This window comes from Fulmarus glacialis, unplaced genomic scaffold (genome assembly GCF_000690835.1).
Source record: "Fulmarus glacialis isolate BGI_N327 unplaced genomic scaffold, ASM69083v1 scaffold9634, whole genome shotgun sequence".
Classification (NCBI taxonomy): Eukaryota; Metazoa; Chordata; class Aves; order Procellariiformes; family Procellariidae; genus Fulmarus; species Fulmarus glacialis.
In genome coordinates, this window is record NW_009206068.1 from 13,147 (window position 1) to 24,592 (window position 11,446).

Genomic DNA, 11,446 nt, shown 5'->3' on the forward strand with positions numbered 1-11,446 from the left:
AGCCTCTGCTCCCAGCCGGCCGTCGTGTGAGTCCTCTCCTCCAGGGTGGTGGTGGGCTCTCCCTTCGGGCTGAGGATCCACAGAGGGAAAGACCCCTTTTCAAGACAGGGGATGGAGGCTGGCCCCGGGGACAGGGGGGGATGGGGGGCCAAGAGGTGCTGGGTGATGCTCGTGGGCTCGCACCAGTCGTGCTCCATCGCTGCCGACGTGATGGGCATGCTGTGCTGCATGCCTAAATTCTGCTGCTCCTTGGGAGAGGCTGGGTTTGGGGCAGGGTTCCCCTCCATGCATTGCTCTCCCACTGAAAACTCGCCTCTTTGCACGCCACAGGTTTGTCACGAGGAAGGGCCGCGAAGTCTGCGCCAACCCCGAGCAGGATTGGGTCCAGCAGTACGTGAACGATCTGGAGCTGAGCTGAGGTGCTGGGACAGACCCTGCCGCCCTGCATCCCCCGGCTGCCCGGAGGAGCGAGCCACGGCCAGCTGTGGGCTCCGTTGGAACTGCTTCAATGTCATTTAAAGCTAGTTAGGAAATTGAAAATGTTCCAGAATCTGACTTTCGTGTTTTGCTATTTAATTTTTTATAGGGGAGGGATCAGGTGCAATAACTCCATTCCAGACAAATAAGAATATTATTTTATTGATATATTTTTTAAATGAAGACTCATGCTCAGGGTATATTTTCTGTATTTAATTAATTGTATTTTTGATGTAATATTTAACTCAAGTTTTGAGAAATAAATATTTTTGTAAGAACTTTCTGTCTTTGCCTCTATTACAATTCTTTGCGATGACAATAGCTGAAATGATAATAGTGGCAACGTGTTCTTTATTCCCTTTTCTATGCTGTCAAAACCCCCACAAGCTTTCCCTATCCAAACGTGCTGTTTTGCAAAATAAGAAGAGAAAAAACATGAAGGAGGAGGTGTGAGAAGGGCATAGATTACATTCAGGTAGCTTGGCTCACTCTTTTTATAAGGTATTTAATCACTACTCATTATGACTACCGGCAGCTAGTTAAATTCCATCACTGGCCCCATTATAGTCAATTAAAATGTTACCTTTAGGGGCTGGATTTTAACATGCTGGCTGTTTCAGGGAAAGTTTTCTGAGAGCTGCAGCTAAAGTGGATCGGTTATTCCCAGAGCTGAGAATGGAAAAAATACGTATCACTACAAGATTTTTAGAACTATTTCATTAAACTCTCATTTAGCTGGGACATGAGGCTTAGCAGATGTGTCCCTCTCACGAGAACAGGTGCTTTTTCTCCGTGCCTCCAAAACCTGCCCATCTCTGGAGATGCCTGTCCAGAGAGGCAGTGTCCCCCTGCAATCTCCCTGCCAGACCCCAGCCCCAGGGCAGGATCTGCCCCTGCAAGGAGGCATCTCCACTGCAGCCCTGGGGCTGGTCTCCCACTGGAGCTGAAGGAGACGGAGCCCACATCGCCGGTGGCATTTCGATTGCTCTGACCGGCTCTGGACATGCACTGTGGGATGAGCAACGAGGGTTTGGGTTCCTCCTGCCTGGACCTCTGGTGCCTATAGGGCAGCCCAAGGAAAAAGGCTCAGGTCAGAGACTCAGCTCACCCCACAGCATCTACATGCTGAATTTGGGAGGACAGACATGAACGTCAGTGAGACACAGGGTGGCAAGGCAGGAGGGGGGCTCCTGGGGCAGGGGTGAAGATGAGAAGACAGAGGGCAGAGGCTGGGTGGGAGCCACGCAGCAAGCGGAGCCTCAGGTGGGGCTGGAAAGGACCAGGGGGACGTGGGTGCATTTGGGGGAGGAAGGAGCGTATCGGTTGTGTCAGGAGCCTTGTCACTTCAGGAACTGCAGCCCCCAGCTCCGCAGCCCACGGGGCGGCGTGCACCCCATCAGTCATCCCGCTGCAGCGCTGACTGCACCCAGCTTAAAGTAGCATCCGAGGAGGTGGGGGGGTGAAATGGAGAGCTGTGCCAGCAAGCAGGACCCGAGCCCCCTTCCCCGCGGAGCTGCTGGGAGAGAGCCCACGGCTGGGTGGTTCAGGTGGGCATCAGCACGAAGGCAGCTGTGCCTTGGTGACAAGGAGCTGCTCCTGCATGCGAGGGCAGTGGCTTTGGTCACAGCCCTGACTGCCCGGGCACTGCATGCCCCAGGCCAGGTCCGGGAGCAGGGCTCATGGTGGCCACACTGGAGGTGAGGACACCTCGGCCGCTGGGTACCAGCCAGGCCCCTATCTGAGTGCCAGAGCCCGGTAACTTCACTCTGAGGACCGAGATTGGCACAAAGCTGAGTGCCCAGACCTACCCTCCCTCCAGGGAACAGCAGGGGACAGAAGTGGGGACACCTGCAACGGGGTCATCCCAAAATGGCTTGAGCCTCCACAGTCCCTCTTGGATACAAGCCCCATCTGTCCCTGTGGCACTGGGAGCAGTCCCACAGCCTTGGGGTTTCTTGTCGAAGGACACTCAGTGCAGGGTCATCCGGGGAGCACCATCCAGCCCCTGCACTGTTTGAGCCTGTTGCAAACAACCCCACGCGCCAACGTCCTGAACAACCCAGGTCACACTCAAGCCACCCACAGCAGACACCTACCCGGGGTACCTCAGCTAACTCCTCACTGCTATTCCGGGAGCCTGCAGGGAGTCCTGAATTGCTCATGTCTTTCTTGATCTTACACCCGCCTACGCATGACAGCTCAGAGGAGCCCTCAAAGTGCATGCAAGGAATACAGCGTGCTCATTAATCCACACCCCCGGGCACAGAGGTGTGAACGAAGCCTGCACGAGCGAGGCAAAGGCAGCCAGCAGCTCTCAGCAAGCTGGCAGCTGCCTCCAAGCCCCGCAAGCAGCAGCGTGCGCGTGGAGAAAGCATCCCTGGCGATCTTCAGAGCCCCCACGTTTTGCAAAGGAGGAGGAGGAGGGGTGTAGGAAGGTGGCCCGGAGCAGGGACAGGCAGGGGCTGCAGTACCCTTGTCATCATTAGCTCAAATCTGCATCCAGGGATTACCCTGCCCAGAGTAGGGGATGTATTTGCCACATACATTGAGACAGCTATTTGAGGCTGACCTTGCTGCTACAGCTGAGTGATGCAAGAAAGCCCTCACACGGTGCAGCCCTTGGAGGAGCCCCGGGATGCCTTGGCGCTCATGCATGGGTCTCAGGGGCTAATCATGGTGCTCATCCCTCCCAGAAACAGCCTCGCGGGGTGCTCAGGGAGCACCCACTGGAGACGGGGCAGGTGAACGCAAGAAGCAGAGGGCAGCAGATGAAGAGAAAGCGGAGGCTGGGACCCAAGAGGAGGGTGGCTTGCAGGGGGTTTCCTCTGGATTCACACCAAGACAAGAACAATGGTGTCAAGGGTTTCAGAATTTGTAAACTACTAAAAAAGAGACTCATCCTGAAACCAGAGTGTGGTATTTACTGAATATTTTGTGCAATGTATATGAAAGTAAATATTTTTAATGAATACCCTGGGAAGGCCTAGCTGTGAACAAAAATAAAATCATTACTATGATAAGCATAACACCATTATTATAATATACATGCACATCTCTATATATTTGTTGTTTATATCACCCTGATGTGTCCATAGGCATTTTGAGGTATAATGACAGCCAGGGGGGTTGGAGGTTGGAGTCTGGCTTTGCACAGAAGGCAGAGCTGGACTGTGCTGATGGACATACAGATTGATGGCAATCAAGGTTCATGGTCTGATGGCTTTTACATCTCCACTTTTTCAGAGAGGAATTAGACACCCTGAAGGCAAAATGCCCGCGTGCTCAGAAGTGCCAGCTCTGCGCCTCCCTCACCATCCCAGGGACCAGGGCCCCAGCTCGCTGCAGGGAGGGGAGGCTCGGTCCTCCACCCGAAACGGCTCTTCCCAGGGACACCAAGATGGGGGACTGTCGTGGTTTAACCCCCGCCGGCAACTCAGCCCCGCACAGCCGCTCGCTCGCTCCCCCCGGTGGGATGGGGAAGAGAATCAAAAGAGTAAAAGTGAGAAAACTCATGGGTTGAGACAAAGACAGTTTAATAGGTAAAGCAAAAGCCATGTGTGCAAGCAAAGCAAAACAAAGAATTCATTCACTCCTTCCCATGGGCAGGCAGGAGTTCAGCCATCTCCAGGACAGCAGGGCTCCATCACGCCTAACGGTTACTTAGGAAGACAAACGCCATCACTCCCAACGTCCCCCCTTTCTTCTTCTCCCCCCAGCTCTATATGCTGCGTGTGACGCCATGTGGTAGGGGATGTCCCTTTGGTCAGTTGGGGTCAGCTGTCCCAGCCGTGCCCCTCCCAGCTCCTCGTGCACCCCCAGCCTCCTCGCTGGTGGGCTGGGGTGAGGAGCAGAAAAGGCCTTGACTGTGTGTAAGCACTGCTCAGCAGCAACGAAAACATCCCTGCGCTATCAACGCTGTTTCCAACACAAATCCAAAACAGAGCCCCATACCAGTTACTATGAAGAAAATTAACTCTATCCCAGCCAAAGCCAGCACAGGGAGCGTCTCTCTTCTGCGGGGCCAGCACCCAAAAAAGGCATGTAAAAGTGAATGGTTTTGCATGCTGCATACAAAAGTAATGTTTTCCTAAAGTAGCGATATATCCCAGACTTTCAGGGCTGAGGAAGACACAGAAGTATTATGCTAGAAATGGTGCCTGGCTATCACCTTCCCCGTAACGGCCAAGAGAAGGCAGAACTGGCAATGAAGACCCAAAAGAACATTTCTGCTCAGTTCTTAGAAAGACGCAGACGACTACTCACATTCCCCTAAGATGACAAAGCATTTTCCACTATACTAGAAGAGAAAGAAAGATGTTAACGTTTGTTGAGAAAACACATTTCTAAAGCTGCAGGTCTGTAATTTTTGCTGTGGAGAATCTTAACAGGGGACACAGTCAGCGGCGCTGGGTGACAATACTACCCTGGGAGGTAAAGCCTAAAAATGTGACATTAATCTACTGATTGCTCAGAAAAACAGCTCCCTGATCACCCAACCCGAACCCACGGCTGTTCTGCCAGACGTGGTATCCCGAGGGATTACTGCCTTCAGTAAAACCAGACACCTTGAGCAGATCAGTCCTGGGACCCACCACAGCAAGAGACTGTCTCAACCCAAAATGTCCCTGCAAAATATAGGTATATGCATATGTATATGCCCATCTTCTTTCAGCATATGGAAATCAAATGGAAACGGTGTGACTGTGATTAGCCTGGCACATACAGGTCAGCCCCTTTGGTAATAAATAACCTTACGATGCCATGTGAGGGTCAGCTTGCTTGGAGCTGGGGAGCTGGGGAGCAGGAGCGCTTGCGGGAAGACCCGCATGCTCAGGTCGGACTGCGCTGTGCCGTGCAGCCATCCCTCGCGGCTGGGGCGGGTGGTCCGAGCAGGACCCGGTCCTTGCTGGGCAGGATCTGTGTGGAGGCCAGAGCCAGGCAATAAATGCATTTCCACCGAGGACAGGGGCAAACTTGACTTGTCGTGCCTTAAACAGAAAACCTGCTTGCAAATAGCTTTAGGAACAGCTTTAGCTTTAAGTTAGCAGGGAGCTCTAAAAGCCAGGTTCCAGGGCTCCTGGCTTTTCTCTAGCTGCCCGTTGTCAACCTGTCTGGGCATCTCAGGGCAGAATGGTATCTGCCCCGAGCAGTTTCTAGTTGCAGGTGATGTGGAGAGTCCACCAGATGGAAAATTTTATAGCACTTGCAGAGCTATCTCATGCCTTCAACCTTTAGTCTCCTTCCTGGGAAAGGCAGATTAATGATTTCTAGGAACGCTTTGGATGCTGCATCAGGGTGAGTTCATATCCTTTCTGTTCATTCATTTCTTCCCCCTCTTTGCAAGATCTCTGAACTGTTGCACTTCCTTCTGCCTCTTCTGGAAACGCTCTTCGTCCCTCCAGCGCCGCAGCAAGTGCCACTCATCTGTCACCTTGCCATGGTCAGATTGCTCTTGCTTTCTGGACAGTTTCCATCCCACCACCTCCTCCCGCCCCTGGTTCAGTGACATTTAGCCTGGTCCCTTCCCAACTGTCACCCTGCACAACAGGTTTCCCTGGCTGTCCTCATCGCTCCCCCCCACAACCGCCTCTGCTTCCAGTCCTCTGTCAAGACCTCAAAGTTCATGTCCTTTCTTATCTTCTCCGGCACCCGGCAGTGCAGCACCCACACCCATACAGACGTCCCCTTGCCTTCACCCCAGGCCTCAGCATTGCGAGGCTGAAGCATGGCCAACTACCATGGCCGAATCCCTGCCTGGCGGGTGCCCGTCTTGCTGTGGTGTCCTTTGCTGATGCCACAGCGGGATCTCTCAAGGACCCTCTCTGGGCTTGAGAGGACCAAGTCCAGCAGGACCCTTTGACCTCTGAGATGTTGCGGATTAGCTGGGGCTAACAAGCAGGGATGGACGCATCACAAAACCACACTGCACAAGGCTCCCCAAACCAACCCTTTATTGCCTTGTTCCAGTATAATTCACACCAAAATCAGCACTACGCAGCAGGCTGGGCACGCATCCTTCTCCAGCAGCCCGTGAGATGAGCGGCAGGGCAGCGGTGGGCAGCGGGGTCTCCTGTCCCCACTGGCAGCACGGCGGGTTGTGGCACGTCCCTGCTGCAAAGCGCCCTTCCCAGCAACGGGCACGGCACGCGGTGGGTGTTGCACTTGGCGGGTCCCCCCCTGCAGCCAGGAGCACGCGGGGACCCTGCCATGACGCCCACCACGGCACACAGCTATTTCCCCGGTGCTGCCCCGCTCACAGGAGGAGCCGGTTGGGCTTCCAGGTCTCTGCCCGCCGGTGAGAAGCCAGGGCAGCTGCTGTCACAGGACGATGCACCCGGTCCCCTGCGTGTCCCTGACCCAGGAGATCACCAAGGGCTCTGCATTTCTGCCCCCCAAAAAGGCACCCAGGAAGAAGAGAGGCCGGAGGTTCCCCGAAAACTTGTCGGTGAAGGTGTAAATATGGGAGCGGTCGCTCACGTTGTAAAAGGAGATTTCTCCTGCCTCGTAGTCCAGGAAGATCCCGATGCGCCGGGGTCTCACGCTCAGGGTCAGAGGGGAGATAGGTGAAAAAAAATCATAGTTGCCCCCATTTTGCAGCCGCAGCACCCAGTAGCCATTGTTTGGGGAGAAGAGGACGATGCCTTTCCGGCTGGCAGACTCCCTGCACAGCCCCAAGCCCCACTCGGGCTTGTCTCCCACCTGCACCTCCCAGTAGCAGCGGCCTGAGAAGAAGACCTGACTCCCCAGCACCACCGGAGCGGTGCCGAACCTCTTGGGGTTGTCAAAGAGGGACAGAAGCAGTTTCTTGCTCCCGCGCCTCACGCTCTTGCGGTCCTCGGACAGGGTGAGCTCAGGGTGTGCCGTCTCGGGGTCCAGAGTCACGTCCACTGGAGCGAGAGAAGGGTGGAAGGACAGACGGGGCTTCAGGGGTCTGCAGGTGCGGACACGAGCGGGTGCCTGCGACCTGGATGCTGGGCTCTTCCAGATCTTCCTACCTCCCACATTTATTTGCTTGTGCCTGTGGTTTTGCACAGCTCCCAGCGCTGCCCGGCAGCGGGGAAGTGCAATACAGAAAATCATGCCAACCATAAACCACATCAAAATATTTGGCACCTGGCTGCAGAGCGGGAACAGAAGGAGGGCGGCTCCGCAGCCCCCGGCACAGCTTCAGAAACAGCCAACACTGAAACCAAGAGTTCGTGGGCAACACAGAGCCTGAAACTCCTGAGTGACCTCCTAGGCTTCAGGGTCACCTCACAACCCATCCAAGACCAGAACGAGGAAGGTCTCCCCATCATGAAACCAGCCTGAACTCATCAGTACACAAACTGGGACCAGCTGGACAAAGCTTGTTGCCAAAACCTCCCCGTGCCCCAGGCAGGGGTGACACCGGAGCCCGAATGCGCCAGGAGCTGGCACAAAAGCAGCCCCCTTACCTTTGAACTTCTTCAGCATGTCCCTCATGCCCAGGCAGCGCTCAGGGATGCTGTAGTTTTCCTTCAGGGTCACAGACACAGCCTTGGGGGACTGGAGCTTTACCCCCTCGCACCTGAAAGGAGAGCGATGCCCACGGGCTGTGTCCAGAGCCCACCGCACGGCCCGTCTCCTGGGGCGAGGGGTTAATGCCTTTCTGTTGGCTGCACAGATGCATCTCCTCCCTTGAGCTCTTCAGCTGTGCAGGTTATCCCAGGGATAACCACTCGCTTATCAGCAAGCCCGATGGGACCAGAGCTAAACGATGCGGGGAGCGGCAGCGCCAGTCCCTGGGAAGGAAGGAGCAAGGCCAGCTGGGCAACATGTCCCTTAGGAGGGGACGCATCCCACACACCACAAGGCCAGACAAGACTTTGGCTCTGGGGCCCTGGAAGAAGAGGATGGAGTCTCTTCTCCAGCCCCCGCTGGTCTCAGTCCCTCCTTTGTCAGCCCCAGGGAGGACAAACCAGATGCTGGGCAGGGAGGACAGGGGGTGGCTGGCATGGAGCAGACACGAACATCTCAGAGCCTGGAGGCAGCCAGGACAGTAGGAGGAACGAGCATGGGGTACCTACCTGCTCAGGACGCTTTTCATGTCCTAGAAGGAGAAGAGAAAAACCGTTCTGGGTGTGGGGCTCCAGAGCCTCGTGCCCACCAGCCAGCCTGGCCCTGGCCACCGGCCCAGACGGCAAAGGCATCGTGGGGCTGGTGGCATAGCCTGACCTTGAGCAACCTGTCGGCTGGCTGCTGGGTCTTCTCCTTTATCTCCAGGATCAGCTCCTCCAGCAAGGACTTCTGCTCCACCAGCCGGGCCAGGTTTTCATTGATCGTCAGCAGAATTCGCTTCTCCTCCTCCTCCAGCTTCTGGAGCAGCAGTTTCTCCTCATCAACCAGCAGCCGATGCAGCTTCCCAAACTCGCTCACAATCCTCTCCCGCTTTTTCTTCACCGTCTCCTTGTGATAAGAAGATACACAGGGTGAAGCGAGGCAATGTTAACCAGGCAGCGGAGACACAGTCGGATTCTCCAAGCATCCATGCCTGGCATCAGGTCCTGGGAAACCACCGCATTTTTTTGATAAGCACATTTATTTAAAAAAACAGCCAGAGGCTACCTGCTGTACTTTCACCTCGCCTGGGTTCCCACTTGACATCCTCAATTTACCAGCAGTAGGACTTTGCCTGGGGCATTTCTGCTCAGCTGGACCTCAGATGTCTAGTGACGTTTTGGTCCAGCACGAGGGGACTGCGGGGGCTGCTGGGCTGCAAGGAGAAGCTGGTGAAGGGCCTGGAGCACAAGTCTGATGAGGAGCGGCTGAGGGAACTGGGGCTGTTTAGCCTGGAGAAGAGGAGGCTGAGGGGAGACCTCATCGCGCTCTACAACTACCTGAAAGGAGGTTGTAGCGAGGTGGGGGTCGGTCTCTTCTCCCAAGTAACAGCGGTAGGATGAGAGGAAATGGCCTCAAGTTGCGCCAAGGGAGGTTTAGATTGGACATTAGGAAAAATTTCTTTACTGAAAGAGTGGTCAGGCCTTGGAACAGGCTGCCCAGGGAAGTGGTGGAGTCACCATCCCTGGAGGTATTTAAAAGACGTGTAGATGAGGTGCTTAGGGACATGGTTTAGTGGGCATGGTGGTGTTGGGTTGATGGTTGGACTCGATGATCTTAGAGGTCTTTTCCAACCTTAATGATTCTATGATTCTATGAGATGCCATCAGGTGTCTGGGTAGGTTTTTATTAGATGTGGTATAACTCATCCCTCCAGCTAGATTCAGGCTAATCTGCTGCTCAGGCAGTCCGGAGGAAACGCTCCATGTCTGGAAAAACCCACAGCAATGGGAAAGAGGTGGAAGAAGCCCTGGGGCTGGGGAGGGATGGAAAGGGAGAGCCAGGGAAGACTCCCCGGCTGTCTGAGAGCTCTAACTACAGCCAGCACCAGGCAGGGTCTGCCGGTGCTTTAGGGTTTTTCGCCTGAGCCCTAAAAATTGGCACTTTGCTCAAAACCTGAAGCACCAGGAAAACACGCTGTGGTTAGCTAGGACCATGAAACCTCAAAATGCAGAAGATAAACAAAAGGAAACTGAACTGCATTTATTCTTCTGTCCAAGCACATGATTTCTTGGACCTGAGTCACGAAGGCTTGATAAGCCCGGACGGTCACAGCCACTTCCCCCCCACCACTTGCAAGGGGCATTTTTTCCTTTTTACTAAAAAAGTGCAACCAGCCACCGGGCCAGGAGGAAGCTGGAGGCAGCTGAGCCACAGCCCCAGAGCCCTGACTCAGGCGGGTGGGGGGAGAGTGACATGGCTTTTTCACAACCTCCATGCCTGGCCCCATCCCAGCCCTAAGGGGGACGGCGGGCATGCAGGGGCACCCCAAAAACCCACCACCCTTTTGGCTGGGCTGCGGCAAGCAGGCAGGGAAGCTGAGCAAATAACTAGGGGAGTCCGGAGAAACCTGTTTTCCCTGCCAAAGCTGATTAATCATCAACTCTAGCTCAGGGCTGGATAACCCGGTCCAGCAGTTTCGTTTCCTTTTCTGCAGTTACTTTTACTTTCCAGCTTCCACCCTGGAGGGACGTGAAATGCAGCTGTTTTGCTGGCATCGTATCTCCCCGGGACTGCCTGGAGTCAGGCAGAGGGGCGGGGAGCGGTAATTCAGCTTTTCTTTTTTTTTAATGAAAACACTTCTAGTTCCTATTGCTGTGAAGCAGAGCTCACCGTATGGCTCACACCTGGCTTGGAACTCAAGCGCACGTCGTAAAACAAAGGGCAAATAAAAAATATCCAGTGTTTATTTGTTTAACCGGCACACAAGCCGCCGTGGTTTCGGTGGAGCTGGCGTGTTGCTCTTTGCAAAGCATTTCTTTGCAAACCTTTTTAATTTTTTTAAAGAGCCGCACACAGTCACTGAGCCTGGTTTCCAGCACCAGTCCTCCATACAAAGCAGGACATGGGGACATGTCCCACCCTGAGGACTATGCCAAATTCATGGCCCCAGACCAGATCATAACTGCTGATATCTCTGAAGCCCATTCTTTAAGAATCAAGCCAGGCACCTGCCTTGCACTCCTGGGTTTTCATCCTTTCTGCTGACTCACGCTTCTTCAGGTCCTCCATTTCCTTCAAAAGATGCTCCAGGGATTTCTGGAGTTTGACCTGAAAAGAGAAGAAACGGGCTCAGCTCGCCCTAGCAGCACCCGCCGAGTGCCGCAGTTCAGCCGGGCCCCCTCCGCCCTGGGGCTGCTGGTGCCAGCGGGCAGCCAGGGGACGGTGACCCCGTGCCAGGCGGTGCCAGCCCTGGCACCCGAACCCAGCAGCTGTGCTCTTCACTCCGCTCGCAGCGTTAACCCCCTCCACGCTCCTTGGGTTTTCCCCATATTTTTCTCACTGTTTAGGTTTTGGAGAACCAAGTGACCGCTCCCCACAATGCCAGGGCGTGGGGAGCATCGCTGGGACATGGGGTTTGGGTGCACCCCTCCATCGAGGTGAAATGTCC

At 54.7% G+C, this 11,446-nt stretch overlaps 2 protein-coding genes across 2 annotated transcripts in view; one reads left to right on the forward strand and one right to left on the reverse strand.

The window, feature by feature from the left end:
- The window catches only part of LOC104075190 (C-C motif chemokine 4 homolog), a 970-nt gene extending 552 nt beyond the window's left edge, over positions 1-418 (forward strand). Inside the window, exons 3-4 of the mRNA XM_009575614.1 lie at positions 3-26; positions 331-418. Of these exons, the coding sequence (XP_009573909.1) occupies positions 3-26; positions 331-418 (112 nt within the window). The remainder of the gene's footprint in view (positions 1-2; positions 27-330) is intronic.
- A 6,377-nt stretch (positions 419-6,795) lies between these two features.
- LOC104075189 (E3 ubiquitin-protein ligase TRIM39-like) lies at positions 6,796-11,106 on the reverse strand (the record flags this gene model as incomplete). Its single annotated transcript, XM_009575613.1, has 5 exons — positions 6,796-7,364; positions 7,914-8,026; positions 8,526-8,548; positions 8,674-8,904; positions 11,011-11,106. Coding segments are annotated over 5 exons (1,032 nt in total), but the record flags the coding sequence as incomplete, so codon positions are not given.
- Positions 11,107-11,446: the final 340 nt, after the last annotated feature.